General features: G+C 38.2%; 1 protein-coding gene across 2 annotated transcripts in view; it reads left to right on the top strand.

Annotated features, from left to right (window-relative positions):
* XIRP2 (xin actin binding repeat containing 2) overlaps positions 1–17285 on the top strand; it is a 345439-nt gene extending 328154 nt beyond the window's left edge. For both annotated transcript variants that reach the window (XM_052657157.1, XM_052657166.1), the window contains 3 exons: positions 664–9982; positions 12334–12467; positions 17148–17285. In XM_052657157.1, the coding sequence (XP_052513117.1) occupies positions 664–9982; positions 12334–12428 (9414 nt within the window). In that variant the 3' untranslated portion in view covers positions 12429–12467; positions 17148–17285. The remainder of the gene's footprint in view (positions 1–663; positions 9983–12333; positions 12468–17147) is intronic.
* The last annotated feature ends 5229 nt before the right edge of the window (positions 17286–22514 follow it).

Here is a 22514-nt window from a genome sequence, read left to right as displayed (position 1 = left end):
GTAAGATAATTTCTCTGCACAGAGACATGTTAAGTATAAAACCACATGTAAACACATAACATTTTCGAATTATTGACTGAAGAGGTTTCTCAATAGCAAAAAATATCCTGAACCAGTCCTTATTCTGTTCCAGAAGAAGAATATTTTTCTACATGAGAAAAGCAGTACAGAGAATTAAAACTTTTCTCACTAAAGCAAATTAGGGGAGAAAAAATTATATATGCACTTAAGTTTAATAATTAACATTAGATAAAGTAATTAAGCCAGTTTTTAAATGTCATCTACTTACTCTGTTGTTTTTAAAATTCCAAGGAAAACAAAACAACCCTCAAAAGTACTTTAAGATTTTAATTGTTTCCCTCTAGTAATCTAATGTGCATAGCACATTAAGTAAAGAAGGAAAGACAGTCAAGATTATGGGTAAATGCTAAAATACTGAGTTCCTGATGTATTGAATAGGGAATATAATTCTAAAAGTGCAAATGGATTATAGGAAAGATAGTAACATATACTGAATGTTGCTTTGAAGTAGGTCTCTAAATGGAGTCTATCACCTGTTGTTCCCAAGGGAGACATCGTAGCATGGGCAGGTGAAAGGCAGTGCCCAGAAAGTCTCCACCAGTATAGTCATCTTTATAAGATTTGATTTTCTGTCCCTTAAAGATTGAAAGTGAATCTGAAGAGACTTTAAAGCCATCATCAATTGTGGGTACCTCTTCTACTTCTTACACTTCAACCAGCCAGAGGAAGGAAACATCAGCCACCAGATACAGTGACCACAGTGCCGCTTCCTCAACTCTGGCACAAATTAATGCCACTCCTTCGGAAAAGACAGAAGAATTTCCTCCTCCCCCACCCGACATGCTTCAACCTCCAGTAGATGTGACAGCATTTTCCCAGTCCCCTGAACTCCCCAGCCTTCCTAGAATACCACCAGTCCCCAAAGAAGTCTACTCCAAACAAAGAAATTTGTATGAATTAAACCGTTTATATAAACACATCCATCCTGAGTTAAGGAAAAACTTAGAAAAAGATTATATCAGTGAGGTTTCTGAGATTGTTTCTCGTCAAATGAATGCGGGGAGCTCAGTTTCAGCAGATGTGCAACAAGCCCGGTATGTTTTTGAAAATACGAATGACAGTTCTCAAAAAGGTCTGAACTCCGAAAGAGAACACTTGGAGTGGGATGAAATTCTGAAGGGGGAGGTGCAGTCCATGAGATGGATCTTCGAGAATCAGCCATTAGATTCCATCAACAATGGCTCTCCAGACGAAGACAACATCTCCAAGGGCATTGCTGATCAAGAAATCATCGCTGGTGGTGACGTGAAATATACCACATGGATGTTTGAAACCCAACCCATCGATACTCTGGGGGATCATTCTTCTGGCACTGAGGAACATGCTGAGAAAATTCCTGAGCTAGCCAGAGGAGATGTCCACACAGCTCGGTGGATGTTTGAAACAAAGCCATTAGACTCGATGAATAAATTGCATCAAAGTCAAGAAGAATCAACAGCAACTGCCATAAAGGACATAACTGGGGGAGATGTCAAGACTGTGAGATACATGTTTGAAACTCAACATCTGGATCAACTTGGACAACTTCACTCAGTAGATGAGTTGCACCTACTGCAACTCAGATCTGAGCTCAAAGAAATTAAGGGGAATGTTAAGAGAAGTATAAAATGTTTTGAAACGCAACCATTATATGTTATTAGAGATGGCTCAGGTCAAATGCTAGAAATTAAAACTGTTCACAGAGAAGATGTCGAAAAGGGTGATGTAAGAACAGCACGTTGGATGTTTGAAACACAGCCCCTAGATACAATTAACAAAGATATGACAGAAATTAAAGTCGTCAGAGGAATATCCATGGAAGAAAATGTCAAAGGTGGGGTGAGTAGGGCCAAGTGGTTGTTTGAAACTCAACCTTTGGAGAAAATCAAAGAAGAGACAGAAGAGGTCATCGCTGAAAAGGAAACAGTAATAGGTACAGATGTCTCTAAAAAGTGTTGGATGTTTGAAACACAGCCATTAGATATTCTGAAAGACGTTCCTGATGCAGACCTTCTAAAGTCTGAAGAGATAATAGGGGGTGATGTGCAAACTACTAAGCAACTATTTGAAACACTTCCAATAGAGGCTTTAAAAGATAGCCCTGATGTAGGAAAACTTCAAAAAATTACTGCTTCTGAAGAAGAAAAGGGGGATGTCAGGCACCAAAAATGGATTTTCGAAACCCAACCTCTGGAAGAGATTAGAGAAGATAAAAAAGAGTACATACGAACAGTGAAACTTGAAGAAGTTGACAGAGGAGATGTAAGGAATTATACACATATCTTCGAGTCAAACAACTTGATTAAATTTGATGCATCACATAAAATAGAGGTGGAAGGAGTCACCAGAGGTGCTGTAGAGCTAAATAAATCACTCTTTGAAACAACACCATTATATGCCATTCAAGATCACCTTGGAAAATACCATCAAGTAAAGACAGTCCAGCAAGAAGAAATCCTAAGAGGTGATGTAAGAAGCTGTAGGTGGCTTTTTGAAACAAGGCCCATTGATCAGTTTGATGAAAGCATTCATAAATATCAGATAATTAGAGGAATATCTGCTCAAGAAATACAGACTGGGAATGTAAAATCTGCTAAGTGGCTATTTGAAACCCAACCACTTGATTCGATTAAACAATTCAGCAATATGGAAGAAGTAGAAAGTAAAACTGAACAAGTCACTGATATTGTTAAAGGGGATGTCAAAACCTGTAGATGGCTTTTTGAAACCCAGCCAATGGAATCTCTTTATGAAAAAGTTTCACTAATGACTGGCAGTAAAGAAATTCATAAGGGAGATGTGAAAGCCTGTACATGGCTCTTTGAAACTCAGCCACTTGATACGATAAAAGATGACTCTGAAGCAACAGTCAAATTGCAAACTGTGAAACAAGAGGAAATCCATGGTGGGGATGTTCGTACAACATGCTTCCTTTTTGAGACAGAAAATCTGGACAGCATACAAGGAGAAGAAGGAAAGGAGATCAAAGCCATAGAAATGGATATCCAAGCTGGGGATGTCACCAGCATGCGGCATAAATTTGAAAGTCAGTCCTTAGATTCTATAAGTTCTGGTTCAGAGGAGGTTTTGAGAAAGATCAAAACCCTAAAGACGGAAGATATTCAGAAAGGCAATGTTTTACATTGTAGGTGGCTCTTTGAAAACCAACCAATTGATATGATAAAAGAAAGTCAAGAAGGTGATGAATTAGTTAAGACAGTGACAGACATACAAGGTGGAAATGTAAGAAAGGGGTGCTTTATTTTTGAGACTTTTTCTTTAGATGAGATTAAAGAAGACTCGGACTATATTAGCACCAAGAAAACAATTACTGAAGAAGTAATAAAGGGTGACGTAAAAAGCTATAGAATGCTCTTTGAAACCCAGCCACTCTATGCAATTCAAGATCGAGAAGGGTTTTATCATGAAGTGACTACAGTTAAAAAGGAAGAGGTAATTCACGGAGATGTACGGGGGACAAGGTGGCTTTTTGAAACAAAACCATTAGACTCAATTAATGAATCTGAGACTGTGTATGTGATTAAATCTGTCACACAAGAAGACATTCAGAAGGGAGATGTTAGTTCTGTTAGATACAAATTTGAAACCCAGCCACTGGATCAGATTGCAAAAGAATCATGTGATATTGTGCCCACTGTGAACTGTATTCAAGGTGGGGATGTAAGGACAAGTAAACAATTCTTTGAGTCTGAAAATTTGGATAAGAATACTTATGTAAGAACAGTAAGTGTCAATGAAATACAGAAGGGCAATGTTAAAACATCCACGTGGCTATTTGAGACCCATACTCTAGATGAACTGAGAGGAGAAGGGTCAGAATATGAAAATCTCAAAACAGTCACCCAGGAAGATATGCAGAAAGGTGATGTGAAGCAGGCAGTATGGCTCTTTGAAAATCAAACTTTGGATTCTATTAAGGAAGCAGATGAAAGCATCACAAAAATCACCAAGGAAGAAATCCCTCCTGCTGATGTCAAGACAACTACATGGCTCTTTGAAACCACACCCCTTCACAGATTTACTGAAAAGAGGGTAGAAAAGGTGGAAATTATTGGTAAGAGCATTAAAGAAACCTTAGGAGAACTGTACTCTCAAAAAGTTATCGAGGCTCCTGGAATCATCATTGAAGCTGATGAGGTTGGAGATGTTCGAATGGCAAAATACAAGCTAATGAATCAAGCATCACCTGAGATACAGAAAGAAGAGATTATCAAGGTTGACCTCAGAAATATAATGGTGAACCTTCTTTCCAAAAGAGACTGTAAGAAAAGAGAGATCTTGGTCAGTGAAGAAGAGAAGGGAAATGTTAATCTGACCAAAACTCAGTTATTAAACAGATCAACAGAATTTCATGCTGAAAAAGAAGAGATAGTGAGTGGTGATGTCCAACAAGCAATAAAAAACCTGTTCTCTGAGGAAAGATCTGTAAAGAAAGGTATTTTGATTCAGGAAGATGAGAGAGGCGATATTAACATGACTATCTATTGTCTTCTCCATGAAAATGCTGCTGACACAATTAAGCGTGAAGAAATAGTAGGGGGTGATGTAAAACGTACGATTCATAATTTGCTATCTTCCATATCAAACAATAAAGTATCTGAAAGGGCTAAAATTGATGCCTCTGAGAGAGGAAATGTTCAGTTTTTTACAACATGCATAGAAACTGGAGCTTTGGATTATCTCAGACAACTCCAGACAGGCTCAAATGAAATACTAACAGGTGGGAAACAAGAAAAAGAGGAAGAAATAATTGGTGGTGATGTAGAAGGCACAAAACTGTTATTAAAGAAAAGGCAATCTCAGGTTGAACGTACTGTTAATGAAACTGACATCATCCCAGGAGATGTGCTTAACACAGTTAAGGTTTTTCTGACAGAGCCTCAGAATACATCTTGTAAGTTACCCAAAGAAGAAATTATTAAAGGTGATGTGAAGTCAACCCTAAACTCCCTCAGCCAGGCCGTAAGTCAGAAAACAGTGGCTAAAACAGAAGAAGTTTTTAAAGGTGACATGCTGACCTCCCTCAAGTCACTTAAGGAACCAAGTCAAAAATGGAAAGACTCTAGACAGCCTGATGTCATCCCTGGGGATATTGAGAAAGCTATTGAATGCCTTGAAAAGACTGCACAGACGAGGACAGAAATACTGAAAAAGGAGCTTATCCTAGATGACCTTGAGGCATCATTAAGGAGTCTAAACGAAACACAAAGAGCTTTCAAAGAGGTAAATAAAAGTGCAGTCAAAGATGATGTGCACACTGTGATGGCAGGCTCCAAAGAAGTGCAGAAAAGAGGGATTCATCAGGTGGCTGTCCAGAGGGACAAGAAAAGCATTCTTCAGCCAAGACCAGGACCCTTTGAGCCAGCAGCCAGGTGGCAGGCGGGAGGAGACATTCTCAATCAAACTGTAAACAAATCTTGTCATGGAGATTTAATGGAAGAAAGAACTGAGGTTAATCTTCCAAAAGCCCCCAAAGGCCCTATAAAGATCGTCATAGATCGTGAACAAAACAATGATGCTCTTGAAAAAAACCTTAGAAAACTATCTAATTCACACCAAGCGGGTATCTGGACTGATAACACAACAGAGCAACATCTTAGGGATGAACATGTAAGCAGACAGTTGACTTCAACCCTGTCAGTTAGGGAACATCGAAAAACCAAGGAAGCAGAGACAGCGAGAGAACAGAAGAAGGAGGCTGTCTTTTTGCAATCTACTGATAAAACAACTGGAAAGCAACAGACTGAAACTTGCCAACTGGGGAATGACCACCAGCAGATTGAGGCTTTCCCTGTCAAGTGTTCTAAAAATCCCAAAAACACTAAAACATCAACAGGTACACAAAGCTCTAGGCCTGGTTTAACCCAGGCTCCAGTCTACAAGATGGTTGGAGAAACACGTGAGGTTTCAGAGGACTTTCAGAAGCAGACTCTGTTAAAGCAAGAAAAGCAATATTCTAATAAAGATATAATGAAAAAGAATGTGACCCCTCAACCAGGGTGGCAGACTTTGCCAGTGAATCAAGACATGTCAAATGTAACAGAAGCAAAAGTCTCCCAAAAAAGCCACAATCAACTTAAAGCAACTGACAAAAAGCAGACTGATATTCATCTGAAGAGCCAGGACTTTCTAATGAAGACAAATACCACCAAAGATTTAAAAATGGCAATGGAAATGTCCTTTAATCCAATCAAATTTAACCCTGAAAATAATGCAAAGGAAAATGAGTTCCCTCTTCCACCTCCATCTCCACCTCCTCCTCTACCTTCCAATGCATCATCTGAAATTGAATTTCCTCTTCCTCCTCCACCTCCTTTAATGATGTTGCCTGAAAAAAATGTGTTTCCTCCTTCACTGTCCACTGAGAAGATACAGGCTGAATTTGAAAGTTTTCCAGGCCTCCCTCTTCCTCCACCACCAGAAGACAAGAAATTTGGAAGAGAATGTCTATCCATGTTTCCACCACCGCCCCCTCCTCCTCCAGCTCCAGCTCTAAAACCAGCACATCTCCTTTCCTCTTCTGTTCAAGAAAAGCATAATGGAACATTCATACAATACTCCCAAGAAGAAGCCTCAAGCTCTCAGGCTAAAATCATAACAGGAAAATCTGGAGGACGTTTGCCACCTCCCACACTCCCCAAACCCAAGTTTCCCAAGCAGATAGAAGATATAAAGAATCATAGTTCCCCAAAAGTTGATTTGGAAAATTCTCTGCCAGATACAGAATGTAAAATGACTCCCTCAATGGATCAGAAAAGAGTAATAATGGCAACTAGCAGTGAACACATAGAGACAAAGCAGAACATATCTAGCAAAAGTCTTGATAAAAGAAAACAACTATCTATGGACTCTACAAGGTCTTTCTCACAGGCAGTTCCAGAAAGTTCACCAGCCAAGAAAAAACCTATAGCACCTCTCATAAAATCTCATTCATTTCCAGCAGGTTCAGGGCAGCAAAGTCCAAAACCTTATATGAGAAAATTTAAAACACCTTTAATGATTGCTGAAGAAAAATATAGGCAACAAAGAGAAGAGCTTGAAAACCAGAGACAGGGGAGTTCAGGCTACAACATAGTTAGAACAGAGAGCCAAAATCAAAACATATCAGAGCTGAAAAAGGACGTGCTGTTACAAAATACAAAGGAAGAGGTCCCCCTGACTGGAATGGATTCAGAGGTCACTGTGGCCCAAACAAACCCAGTCTCTCAAAGTCTTTCTCAAGAACTAGGGGTCTGTACAGATAACCAGCTTTCCACAACACCGTCAGTGACATTCTCTGCCAAGAGGCTCCAACATGTTCCAGCAACCTTGGAAGGCAAAGATACCATGAAAAAGGAAGTTTTGCAAAACTCAAAGGATATGATCCAATCTAAATCAGCTTGTGAAATTAAACACAGTCAGCAAGAATGTAGGACCCAGCAAACACAACAGAAGCATCTGGAGCAGTTGCACTTGCCCCAAAGCAAACCAGTTTCCCCCAGTTTCAAAGTTAAAACCATCAAGGTTCCAATTCTAGATCATAAGTTAAATGAAACAAACCACAGCTATGAAAGTCATAAAAAGCAATCTGAAGTTGATATTCAAACCATTACCAAACAACAGTACCAGGAAACCGAGAGAACAGAAGCAAGGACTGAAGGTAGTAGCAATAAGCAGTCAGTGAATGAAAAATATTATCAATTACCTGCGAAGGAAAAGAGAGCAACAATACAGTTGCCTACAGAAACCACAGGGAAAAGCCATGAAAGTAAGCTCAAAATAGTTCATGAGAAGCAAAGAGAATTTAGAGAATCTGAGAGTGGGAAACCTCTAGGAAGTGAAGAAACAATTCAGGGACCGCCAATGATTGGCCCAAAGAAAGAAAGTCTAATAGTTGAAGCAAAACAAGAACACTTGAATAAATCAGCTCAGAAGGTAGTCGAACAAAAGGTTGCTGAGGCACATCTTGATTCTCAGACTCAGAATTTTCAGCAAACACATATACAGTCTTTTGAAAGTCAAGTTGAACATAAAAAATTGCCCCAGCCAAATAATAATCTTCAGGAAGAAAAATATCTTGGCGTCAAGGGCATACAACAGAAACAAGTCTTTTCTAATACTAAAGAGTCAAAGCAAGAGATTACACAGAACAAATCTTTAGTTTCCTCTGCGAAAGAATCCCAGCAGGATGATGGAAAACGTGCTATAAATGTATTGGAATTCTTGAGAAAACGTGAAGAACTACAACAGATTCTGTCTAGGGTAAAAGAGTTTGAAGCAGAGCCAGATAAAAATGGCCTTAAGACATTTCAGATGCTGTTAAATATTATTCCAGTATGGCTATTAAGTGAAGAAAAAAGAGAATATGGAGTTCGCATTGCTATGGAGAATAACATAGAAAAAATCAAAGAAGAAATAACACAGATTAAGACTCAGGCAGAGGATATGCTTGTGTCCTGTGAAAATACAATTCAAACGGCCATGATATCATCTAAAGCAGGAAAGCAGAGAAATAAAGCTACCAGTCTTAATGAAACATTATCTAAAGTGTCTAATGCTAATGTCAGTTATAATAAAAATACCCAGCAGAAAGAAAATACAATTGTGGAAAAAGCAGAGCACCACCAAGTAGCAACTCATCAAGAAACTACTGCTCATCATCAAGTGAAAACCCATCAGGAAAATAAAGTAGATGATGCCAAGTTTCCTCCTCCATCTTTAAAAACACGCCCACCGTCACCAACTTTCATAACGATCGAGTCTACCGCCCGGCGAGCACAAACCTCTCCTAAGGATGAGCTTTCCCAGTCCCCTAAAAAGGACAGTTTTGCTGAACCATCACCAAGACCGTCACAACCAACTAGAATCCTCAGAGCAAGTACCTCCCCTTCGCCACCCAAGAGTCGTTCTGAACAACTTGTGAAACTCAAAGACACCACTGCGAAGTTATCCAGAGGGATCATCCCATGTTCATCGATAACCCCGGTTCCCATTGTGGAGAAGAGGTCTGAGATCATCACGTCTCCTGCAACGCTTCGCCGTCAAATTAAGATAGAGGCTCGTGGTAGGGACTCTCCACCTACAATCACAATACCTATAACTGTCAATCATGCTGATAGTGGTTCTTTCAAAGAATCCATGGAAGCTCAAGAGGAAGTAAGGAAAGTAGAAAAAAGGTCGACTTACATTCACAAAGATGGAGTAAATTCCGCTAAAGACACAGTGCCAGATACTGAGAGTTTTGACGCAGTGGAAATCATCCGCAAAGTCGAAGGACCTCGCCTGGCAGAGCACGCGCAGAGATACGAAGCAGCCAACAGGACTGTTGAAATGGCTGAAAATTTCGTGAGTGACCATGAAAATGAAATAAACAGATGGTTCAGGGGATTTGAGGATGGCCTAAGTTTTGACACACAGTCAAATAGAAGAGTTTATGTAAATGGAGAAGCAAATCGTAATATAAAGCAAGAAAGCCGTTCATTTAAGGAGGAATTTGGATTGACATCTTCAGAAAGCACTAGCTTTACGGGTTTTTCTCACAGTCGTCCTAGAGAGCGACAAGAAATGATGCCTGTTAAGCTGCCCAGCATACGCTCTGAAACAAGGTCTCTCAGTGAACATTTCTCAGGTCTGGATGCATTTGAGAGTCAGGTTGTAGGGTCGAAGACGACGGTCTCTTCGTCACATGGTTCAGAAGCTGGCAGATCTCGCTTTGACTTCAAGCACGCCCCACCCACCTATGAGGATGTCATCGCTGGCCACATTTTAGATGTTTCTGATTCACCTAAAGAACTCAGGAGGAATTTTCAACAGACTTGGCAGGAGAGTGAAAGAGTTATTAAAAACTTGGGATATACAACCTCAGATGCTTCTGCAACAGAGATGGAAACCACCTTCCAAGAGGAATCTGCATTTATACGTGGTAAATGACCTTGCAAAGAGTGAAGTAAGATTAACCCTTTAAAGGCACAGAACTAAGACGATTTGCAATTAAAAGAGTACATTGAAAGAACTAAACAACATAACGTAAAACTAACAGCTTTCCCTGGTTGTTGCTATCCTTCCCTTTACCATGCTTGCTTTTACTACTTTCTCTTTACAAAAGCATTTAATATGATTCACCAGCCCTGTGTGAGAGTAACAAACACTACTATATAGGTTATTGAGACCTATGTCAAGGTAAATAAGGCTTTAGATAAAGCAGCAGGTATAATAATAATTGCTATTGTGGTAGCATTCATTATTATATGGAATTATATATTTATTAATTATTGTATACCATTAGTACATTATACAGAAAAGGCAATGGCACCCCACTCCAGTACTCTTGCCTGGAAAATCCCATCGATGGAAGAGCCTGGTAGGCTGCAGTCCATGGGGTCGCTGAGGGTCGGACACGACTGAGCGCCTTCACTTTCACTTTTCACTTTCATGCATTGGAGAAGGAAATGGCAACCCACTCCCGTGTTCTTGCCTGGAGAATCCCAGAGATGGGGGAGCCTGGTGGGCTGCCATCTCTGGGGTCGCACAAAGTCAGACAGACTGAAGCGACTTAGCAGCAGCAGCAGCAGCAGCAGCAGTACATTATGAGTATTTCTTATTAAAATATTATTTTATACACATGTTAAAGACAATATGAGATAATATTTCTTGACCTATTATTGATAGAATTTTAACTGCCAGACTGAAGTGGTGTTTGAGTTTGCATTCAATACAACCTGGTAATAATCCAAGAAACAATTTACAGTCTGCATATGTGCTTTTAAGATTTTCATTGATTGAGATCTCTGACAAAAGTATATTTAATTATTGTTGTTGAGTTGGATGGAATTGGCTCTCTAATGCCACTGCTATTTTTTCCCCCATAACTGATTTTCTTTTGCCTTTCGTAAACCCCAAATTATAGCTCAATTGGTCTCATTCACAGATAAACATGGACAATAATTTTAAAATATAATTTTATTTGGAAGAAGAGATTTAAAACACATGAACTTAGTAGAGATTTTTTAACATCAGAGAACAGTTCATTTCTTTATATTCTCCTCCTTTTTACAATTAATGAGGCTTCACAATAAGAAGATTTGACATAATTAATGTAGCCCATTATTTTAGATAGATTGAAAGAAATAGCAAGCCTAAAAATAAAAACTGCTGAAACTAATAATTCTGCCCTTATCATATTTGCAACATATGTGTCTATTTTATCAGGTTAATATGATTTCTTAATGTACTGACTTCTGGCATAATTAAGCAAAGCTGTCTAATTTCAAATGCTGAGTTTCTGTTAACTAAAGACATAAAAAATACAAGGAAATTGGCATTAAATATAGAAGTGTGTCTCCTATTAGAACAAAATAAATAAAGGAGATTTCTTAGTAGCCCAAATTGAGCATCAAAACATTAAAGTGTGTGTATATAATATTTTTTTATATAAAGAACAGTGCACATATATGCTCATATATAAAACTACTACACTAGCTTATTACAGAATAGTTGTGAGAATCAAAACAATACTCTGGCAAAAGTTGTGTCAGTTTTGAACCACTATGCAAACACTGGTAATATAACTATGCAAACACTTGGTAATATAACTACTATTACTCATAGGAACTGGCATTCACATGTAACTTTGGGAAATCATAAGAGGCAGAGATAAGAATCCCCAAAGCCCTGAAATCTTAAGCTATTTAGACTGAGGACAAATGGCCCTGAATAGTTCCGTGTATTTAGGAGTCTCATCTGATTGTTAAGAATTGGTGTCACAGAGTCAACACTAAGTCATCAAGAAAATACCTAAACAAATAAAATATCAGCTGAAAAAATATATGGATATATTTTAGAAAAATCTCTACCGAATACTTTAAAGACTAAAACTTTAGACCAAGTTAGGTATAAACTTTTATATACATAGAAAGTTCAGTCATTTAGAATGATAAGTGGTCTCAGGAGGTCTCCTCATGGCGATTTTCTTATATATCCTTTTCAGTGTGTTAAAGTTAGTGAACACACTTTACTCATGTATATTTCCTAAAATAATAAAAATTAACTTGTACCACGTATAAATAGTAGATAAACCAGAATAAGGTTGATTGTACCAGAACCTTAAGCCTAATGGTAGATGCCCTACATCCAGAGAAGGAACATCGAGACCAGTAGTGTTAGAGATTTCTATACTAACTGCATGGCCAGTTAATAAGCTGTTGCTGTTTGTTTTGCTTTTACAATGTGACTGAAAACAGTATTACATAAGCTCTTATATATTTTTATTTTTAGAAACTGCAACTCCAAGACAAGGAAATATGTATACTTTGTCGAAAGACAGTTTATCCAATGGAGTGCCTAGTAGCAGACAGGCAGAGTTTTCATAAATCCTGTTTCCGCTGCCACCATTGCAACAGTAAACTGAGGTAAAACTGTTCTGTGGCCTGGGGCCCAAATATTCAAAGAGCTTGCAGTATGCTTATAATATCATGTCTCTACAAAGATGTCAGTTTTTCCAAATCCTGTTTCCCTCAGTTAAAACAACAAAGGGAAATGTGGTCATTTTCTATGTTGCTCGGAATGGCTGTTACCTTTTTCCTTTTGATGTTTTGCTTTCTTAATAAAATTCAGAAGGGGCCCTTTAGTCCAAGCATGAAGATCACATAGATAAGAGAAATAACTCTCACCACCACCAACCTCTCCCAATGCCATGCTCCACTGAATAAGAAAAATGATCTTTCTAAAAATGTAAATCTGGAATCACTTCCCAGTTTTAAATATATAATGGCTTCCTCTATTCCCAAAATTAACATATAAATATGAATTAAAAAGCAATTCAATATCTTGTCCCTTCTCATCTCCCAACACCCCTTCCTCCTGTTGCCTATTGCTTTTCATGAAGACTGAATTTCAGTTCCTCAAAGTCATTTTTTTCTCTCACATCTAGCTGATTCCAAATGTTGTTGCTGCTCCTTGGAGGAGTTTTCCCATGCCTCACCCCCAGATCATTCCTCAGACCTCAACTGAGACTTTATGTCTTTGAAGTGACCTGCTTTTACCCCTGTATATGGGTCACAGCATCTCCTGTGCTCGCCCCATTCTAACACAGTCTAGTGTAATTTTCCCTGGCTGTAGGAAATGTGCTAATGTTTGTCTTGTCAATACCAAGTAAACCCAAATATACAATAAGGACTCAAAAATATTTATTCAATGACTGCTATTTTTTAAAAGCATTATATAAAACCCAGGCTTCCCTGCTGGCTCAGATGGTAAAGAAACTGTCTGCAATGCGGGAGACCTGGGTTCAATCCTCGGGTCGGGAAGATCCCCTGGAGAGGGCGTGGCAACCCACTCCACTATTCTTGCCTGGGGAATCCCCATGGAGTAGGGTTACCTAGTAGGCTACCGTTCTTGGGGTCAGAAAGTACCAGACACGACTGAGCAATTAAACACAGTACAGCACATATACCACCCACAGATACAGAAAACCAAGCAAAGCAAATACATGGCTCACTAAATTATAAAGTGAACACTTCATAAGCACTATCAAGATCAGGAAATACAGCATTGTTAGCCATTCCAGAAGCTCCTTCCTCCCTTTGCCCTATGCAAACATAACCAGTCTCCTGCCTGTGAGTAAATATCATCCTTTATAGTAATTGTTTCCTTGCATTTTATAGTTTTGTTTACCCAAATGTGTGTTCTTAAATTTTGTACTCTGGTTTTATCCTTTTTTAAGAAACTCTCTCAAGTCTTTCAAGTCTTTTTTAAAAATAATCTATAGGTTTTCCATCCATTCCTTTCATTCCATATTGTTTACTTGTGAAAGACCCAGGACATTTGACCTGTGAAGTTTTGCAGTCTGGAATTGCTGATTACACACTCATATGCTCCTTTATCCTCTGTATTTTCAAAAACTGTCAGCTGAATCCAGGTTCTAGATTAATTCAAGTTTAAAATAAGATTTGATTCCTTTTGGAAGAACATAGGGAGTATTGACAAGAGTGTACTTAACACATTACGTCAGCTTTTCTCTCTTTTTGTAACATAGCAGATATTGAAGCTTGCAATACCTATATCTGTTCAATGATGTCTGCAAAATCCTGATACTCAAATTTTGTTCTTTATTTTTTATGATTGGAATACTTTCACAGAAGATGCTTCCCTGTATTTGGTATTTGTTTACACGGTGATAAAGTTAATTTTTAAAAAGGCAGAATAAGTCCATAATTCTTTTCCTTTATTCATCAGTTTTGTCAATGTATCAATTTTTATTTAGTAATTTAATATAATAGTTTTTTATCTCCTAGAGATAACGACTTTTAAGATATTTTAATGTCTTTATAAACTTCAGATTTACGCATGTTTACGCAAACAATTATCATCATTACTGAAACTCCAGTTATTCTATACCTGGCCAGTGGAAGCTACTTCAAGTTGTCTCCTGAGTCCTTTTGACAGAACCCAAGTTGTCTGTGATAGCTTCCTCTTTATCTGATAGGTCTAGATGTCCCATGTTCATCTTATACATTTACTGGCCCAGATGCAGAGTCAGTCATTTCTCTAAGCCTTGGTTTCTTCTAGTGAGAAATGTAAAATATTTCAAGACTATAATCTTGATGCTCTTTCTACCGAGTTGATCACTATTTCTAAGCTTTTTAGTGTTAAGATATAGTAAATATTTATATATACAGAAAAAAATAGGAATTCATAGTGATGTTTCCAAATTGAATTCAGAATTTCGTAGCTTTTGCTTAGCCTCTTCTCTGTTACAGCCGTATCTTCTTCTACTTCAGGGCTTCTGGTTCTCAAAGATAAAGGAGATAACAGAGTTAGACTATCCCATATTCATTTGAACAACAATTTTAGAAAAACAAAACTATCAGCACCACTAATTTGATTATCAAAGCATTAATTGTATTTGCTCTGCTGATCACTCACACCCTATATTTTAGAATAGTGTACTGAGTCTTTGGTGTCATCATATGTAGCCGTTACATGTTATAGTACCTTCCTTTGTGCCCTCATTTCATCACAGTTTATATATAACAGTGTATTTAATCTAACCCACAATCCTTATGTTGAGATTTCCTTAGTCATTATGGTTGCTCAAGCTTATTTTCAAGTAGATTCCTTAGAAAAGGCTCATGGAAAGTTTATTCCTTTAGTTCTTACATACTGAAAACAATTTGTGATCTTTCAGTATGTAATTTCATTCTTTTTTATATTGGGAAATGCTCTTTAAATTATAGCTTTTTAGTATTTAACTTGTTTCATAATTTTATTTTCTTATTCAGGAACTCCTATTATATATTTTTCATTTATGATTATAAATTTTTTATCTTTTAATTTTCCTGTTTTTCTTTAGTGAAAGTGTTAGTCACTCAGTCATGTCTGACTGTTTGCGACCCCATGAGCTGTAGCCCACCTGGCCCCTCTGTCCATGGAATTCTCCAGACAAGAATACTGGAGTGGGTTGCCATTCCCTTCTCCAAGGGATCTTTCCAACCCAAGGACTGAAACCAGGTCTCCCACATTGAAGGCAGATTATTTACCATCTGAGCCACCAGGAAAGCCATATTTTTCTAAAGAAGTTTCCTATTAATTTGCTCTTGTTTTTCTTTTAGTTTGGTTTTTATTGCTGACATGTTTGACTTTTCCTTTCATTACTGTTTTCTTCTTGATACCTGAAACCTTCTTTATTGCTTTTTCTAATTATAATTCATGCTGTTCTTTTGGGTCTTTTATCATTTTCTTAATGTCTTTTAGTTCATTTTGAAATAGTAGGTTAAAAGTTTGATGTTTCAAGAACATGTTTTTCTACCATGTTTTTGTTGCCTACAATGATAATGCTCCTTATTCTTTCACTTCTTATAATAACTTTATATACTGTTTGGCCTTGATACTTTGCTGTTGCTTGTTTTTATATGGAGTTAATTTACGCAAATCTTGGAAGGAAGCAAAATTCAGGATGGTTTTCCCAACTTCACAGGGCTACCTTTTCTAATTTTCTTATACTGTTCAAAAAACTATAGTGCCTTGATATTCCTGGGATTTCCTGTCTTGGATTCTCTCCTTCATGTTGACTGGGACGTTTTGATTTCTGTCATCATTGTTCACCTTACTTTTGATTCCACTCCCATATTTGTTTTTCACAGTGTAGGATCTAAAGGATCACAGTGTAGGATCTAAAGGATCCCAGTGGGTCAGTTTTGAGTTTAATTTCTCCAGCCTCTTCAGACTTTCCTGCCACAGGACTTTTGCACTCTCACTGGCTATTGAAATGCCAAAACTCTCCCAATTTGAGCTGCTGCTCTCCAATTGGCATGTGATACTTTCCAGGAACTATTGATTGACTATTTTGTAGTCTCATATTTTCAGGTCCATCAGACACCTTCCTTTCTCCCTCTGTTGTCATCCACACACATGCTACTATTATGCTAATCTTGTAGCTGATGTTGGTTTGTCCTTCCCTCCTTGTATTTTGAGGTTGACAAGGATACCTTGTCACTTAGTTTTGTTGTAATTTTATCCTTGGGTTTTTAGTTTTTTTCTCCATTTTTATGTAGTGATTCAGAAATATTAAAAAATGATGCTGCTGCCTTTGACCAAATTTGATGTTAATTTTAACAGGCATTTCTATTTGTTAATATTTCCAAAGAGACAAGATTAAAAATTGCATAGACAAGCTTTCCAATTCATTCATTCAAAATCCAGTTAACTACGAAGTTCAAATCGTTAATTTTTGTATGCTATTCAGGATTTGTTGAAAACTGCAGCCCCTCACAATTCTCTGAGTTAGCAAAGATTTAGTCCTACCATTTTACATCATCTATAACTACATGTGCATTACACTATAGCACCTTTTATAGCAGTACCTGACATACAGCACAAAATTCTGACTACTGCAAGACAAGTATTATAGAGGGCATTAGTGGTGAATATTATCTAACAGGAATGTTCAATTAATAGGCACATTCCTATTGCCAGTAAGCTAATTGTACTCAATCTCTGATTCATTGCCCGAAATAATCAATTCCCTAATGCTGTATGAATTTGCAGTGTATATATAAAATGTTTAAAAATGTTGTGTTTTTTTTTGACAGTCTGGGAAATTATGCCTCACTTCATGGACAAATATATTGTAAACCTCACTTTAAACAACTTTTCAAATCAAAAGGAAATTATGATGAAGGTTTTGGACACAAACAGCATAAAGATCGATGGAATTGCAAAAATCAAAGCAGCTCAGTTGACATTACTCCTAATGAAGAACCAAATATGTGTAAAAACAATGCGGAAAATACCCCCATGCTTGGAGAACTTAATAAGCATTTAGATGCTGGTAAGAGTGAAGGGCAAAGGGATGATTTGAAAAAATGTGGAAAGAGGGGGAAATTAAAAATCATTTGGCCTCCTTCCAGGGAGATACCTAAGAAAAGCTCTTCCCTTGAGGAAGAGCTCAAAATGAGTAAACCTAAATGGCCACCGGAAATGACAACCCCTACATCTGCTGGATTTAAAAGTGGGTCACTGATAGAATACATGAAAACTGTGGAAAGTAAAGGACAAGAACGAGATAACATTTCTTTCCTGCAGCCATGCCTGCAATCCATCCACATGTGTCAGAAAGAAGATATTACAGGAATCAAAGAAATGGAAGCATATGAAGCAAGAAAAGAGAAGAAGGAAGGAAATAAGGATGTACAAGATAAGGTGAATGAGGCCGAAGATACAAAGAATAAGAGGAAAAGTGAAATGGATCTTAATGACAACAATAATGCGGTTGTGCAGAGTGCTGAGAAAGAGAAAAACGAAAAAGCTAATGAACCTGATGGTGCAGAAGTTCTACAGGTTACTAACACCGATGATGAGGTGGTACCAGAAAATCGTAAAGAGAATTTGAATAAGAATAATAATAACAATTATGTAGCAGCATCATATCTGAATAATTGCAGGCAGAAGACATCTATTTTAGAATTTCCTAATCTATTGCCACTGTCAAGTGAAGCGTACTGCACTGCAAATGAACATCAAATTGAAAGCTTAGAAAATGCTTCTAAACTCCCGGAGTTACTTGGTATATTCGAATCTGAAAAGACTTACTCAAGAAACGTGCTGGCTATGACTCTAGATAAACAGATTGACCGAGCGACTGCAGGCAGTCCTGTGCAGTGTGTCCCCAGGTCAGGCCTCAGTGACGGGAAAAGTTCAATGCCCTCTTCTGAGACAAATATTTTAAACATCAAAGAAAACCACTCAAATAATAAAACCCTACATTTCTTCTTTTCGAACACTGTGAAAATTGCTGCTTTTTCTAAAAGGAATGAGAACATTTTTAAGCATAATTTAATAGATTCTGTAGATCATATTAAAAATATGCCATGTTTGTATTTAAGAGAATTGGGGAAGGATATCAGACATTGGCATGGGCAAACAATAGGAGCAGCACACGTCAACAAAGACACAGATTTTGATGCTCCGAGCTGTGACTTTACAGCCAAGCCTCCATTTCCCAGAGTGGAAGTCCAGTCTGAACAACTCACAGTGGAAGAGCAAATTAAAAGGAATAGGCACTACAGTGATACTGAGTAGCACGTCTCTGGCCACTTGCAGTCCACACTCAGGCAACATCAGTGTTCTGAAAGAAGACTCTGGGGGTTTTGATAACCTTTTGTTGAATTTGTAAACATTCAGAAATTTCATGTCTATCACAATGGATGTAATATATCCATTGGATCCACAATGGATGTAATCAGTCCATTGGATCCACAATGGATATAATAATTCCTCGTATTATACTAGATGATGTTTTTCATAATTGATTTGAATCTACTTTTAGTCTGAATGGAATCAAGAGATGAAACATTCTTGAATGTTTTCTTGTCAAATGATACTTAAGTGTATTGCTCTGTTTTTTCAACATGCCAGATAACATCATGGTGACATTCTGTACTCTGATATTTATCACCATTCTTACACTTTCTCTATAATTTCTGCTGAAATAAAATCGAATCACCTGGGGTGCAAACCAAAACACTTGTGTCTGTTTTCTCCATGTATATTTTCATTCTAAGCATGTATGTTTTCATGATTTAGGAAATATATGTCTTGTGCCAAGTATTTAATATGCAAACACACACTCCTGGAAAAATTAAATACTAAGCCAGAGCCACAGTATTATTAGAAAATATAAAATATTCTTTCCCTTTTTTGCTCTTTTTATAGAGATACAAGAACTATTACGGTTGTTTATTTACCTGTGTAAAATTATTATGGAACATGCCTATAAACATTTAATGAAAAAATATCACTTTTCATCAAAATAATGTGAGGTTCATACTCAGAAATCAACTGAACTCAAAAAGTATTAGAAGTTACTTAAAAAAATTATGGCACACATTTTTAATGCTTACTATATATGCAATTGGTGAACATATAAATGATATCACTACATTTTGTCAGATTTTTTTCTTACCCTATTTAATGGATATTAATTTTTTATTACAAAACACTGTCTTTTGAAAATTTCTTTTCTGAATTTTCCCCTCAAATACATGTGATAATTCTGAGAAGAAAAATAATGTGAATATAAATGAGCCAGAGCATGTTGACTTCAGTTCAGTTCAGTCACTCAGTCATGTCCAACTCTTTGAGACCCCATGGACTACAGCACAACAGGCTTCCCTGTCCATCACTAACTCCAGGATCTTACTCAAACTCATGTCCATCGAGTGTGAGGCCATCCAACCATCTCATCCTCTATCGTCCCCTTCTCCTCCTGCCCCTAATCCCTCCCAGCATCAGGGTCTTTTCCAATAAGTCAGTTCTTCGTATTAGGTGGTCAAAGTAATGGTGTTTCAGCTTCAGCATCAGTCCTTCCAATGAATATTCAGGACTGATTTTCTTTAGGATGGACTGGTTGGATCTCCTTGCAGTCCAAGGGACTCTCAAGAGTCTTCTCCAACACCACAGTTCAAAAGCATCAATTCTTCTGCACTCAGCTTTCTTTATAGTCCAACTCTCACATCCATACATGACCACTGGAAAAACCATAGCCTTGACTAGATGGACCTTTGTTGGCAAAGGTCCTTTGTTGTCAAGAATATGAAAAGGCATGTTGACGTAAAATATACATATATGAAATAGGTCTTATCCTGTATTTTTCTACATGAGCACAAACCATTGCCTTTCTGTCAAATATGAAACCAAAATGTAATGTTGAAAACTCATTCTTTTTAGAAATTATAACAATTCTCTCCTGTTAGTATGTTCTCAACAGGTTTCTAAGACATTATTCATTTGCCAGGGTTGCCATATAAAGTACCACATATTAGATGGCTTAGACAACAGAAATTTACTTTCTCACAGTTCTGAAGGCTGGATGTTCAAGATCAAGGTGTCTACAGGATTGGTTTCTCCTAAGGTCTCTCTCCTTCACTTAGAGACAGCTTGCCCTCTCACTGTGTCCTCACATGGCCTCCTCTATGCAGGTGTACTGCTGATGTCTCTTCCTTTTCCTATAAAGATATTAGGCCTATTGGTGTAGGGCCCCACTCCAGTAACTTCATTTAACCTTAATCACCTCTAATACAAACCCTACCTCCATATATAGTCACACTGGGGATATGGCTTCAACATATACATTTTGTGGGAATATATTTACCCAGTTTAATGGAGTACTGTGAAAATCTGCAAAGAAAACAGTTAACTGTGGTACTACAATAGCAAAATTATTGTTTAAATTGAATTATTCCACTTTTGATCTACTCTTCGAATCTTTACTACTTATTTATTGGCTTCCAGTTGGCTCAGTGGTAAAAATCTGCTTGGCAATACTGGAGACACAGGAGATGCAAGTTTAATCCTTGAGTCGAGAGGATCCGCTAGAGAAGGAAATGACAACCCACTCCAGTATTCTTGCCTGAGAGACCCCATGGACAGAGGAACCTGGTGAGCTACAGTCCATGGGGTCACAAAGAGTTGGACATGACTGAGCCGCTGAGCATTGCATACATTATTCATTTGGCGGCACTGGGTCTTAGTTGTGGCACATGGGATCCCATCTTTGTTGCATCGTGCAGCATCTTTAGTTGTGGCATCTGGGATTCTAGTTGTGGCACACACAACCTTTAATTAAGTCTTGTGAGATAATATATGCTAAGATTACACAATAGTTTCCATAGAGGAAAAAATAATTTATAAGTGATCATGGCAATATCTTGAGATTTAGTTTCTTAATGTCAGTTGCACTTTTACAAAAGTGGTTTACTTTACAAAATTTCTACCTTGGGATTCTGCTCATTTAATTTTGGTATCGCAGTCCACATAACTGTCAGTTACATTAAAACCTGGGATTAAAATTAGCTAATGTAGATATCAGGGAAGACAATAGAAAAATATGAATTGTTATTTTGTTTAACCTTCATTCAATCAACAACTTATTGTTTTAAAACCTTCTCTATCAGACATAATTATTGACTGCCTCACCTTCCTTGGGTAACATGTAAGATTTTTTTTAAATTCAGATATATTTGGGGAGAGAATAAGATGGCAGAGAAGTAGGTGGACGTGGAGTACATCTCTCTCCATGGATACATCAGGAAGATGCCTTCAGACACAGTAGTGCATGCAGAACACCAGCTGAGAGCAGACAGGAGTACCTGACCAGTGGAAAAGAATATATAGAGCCACACACAATATGTAGAGAGCCTCAGTAGGACAAAAGAACTAAGGGGAAAAACAGGAGTGTTAGTAGGACTGGACCTGCCCTTGGCCGGTGGAGGAACTGAAACAGGGATCCGATCCCCACGTCGGGGCAACTGTCTGAGTCAGAAGAGAAACATTTAAGGCCAAGAGTGAAACAGCTGATCTGTGGCAGCCTAAATGGAATGAGAATCAGACAGTCCTTGTCGCAGCCATACATACCCCAGACAGGGACACAGGTCCCCTGGAAGGCACAGCAGCTGGGAGCTGGAGTTTAGGAATTGTGTAGCAATCCCAGTGTGAGAGCTGCTGTTGACTGTGAAGAGACAGACCAATGGGATGTGAGGGAGGAGACTGTGATGGGAAATACCTGTGGCGGAAAGTCTGGCTGCCATGGAAGCAAAGCAATACTGCCGAGTCATGCATAGAGGGTGAAGCCATCACAGAGGCTCTCTCCCCACAGGCCAGCATCGGCCGCTGAACAATAGAGAGGCTGGCCCATCAAACACCTGACACACTGAACTACAGAGTAGGACCCCACCCAGGGTGCTCCTTTAAGTGACTGATGCACCAAACTACAGAGTAGGACCCCAGCCAGGGGGGCCCTCTATGTGCCTGACATGCTGAACAACAGAGTAGGACTCCAGGCAAGGGAGCCCTCTAAGTGCCTGGATGGGCAGAGCTACAGTGAAAGACTGGCCAAAGAGGCCTTCTGATTGCCAGCTACAAGAGGCTTGAAAATCCGATAGGGCCATAACTCCTGTGGC

The sequence above is a fragment of the Budorcas taxicolor genome, chromosome 2 (assembly GCF_023091745.1).
Source record: "Budorcas taxicolor isolate Tak-1 chromosome 2, Takin1.1, whole genome shotgun sequence".
Taxonomy (NCBI): domain Eukaryota; kingdom Metazoa; phylum Chordata; class Mammalia; order Artiodactyla; family Bovidae; genus Budorcas; species Budorcas taxicolor.
The sequence above is the reverse complement of the archived record's forward strand: the minus strand, read 5'-3'. Positions and strand labels throughout refer to the sequence as shown.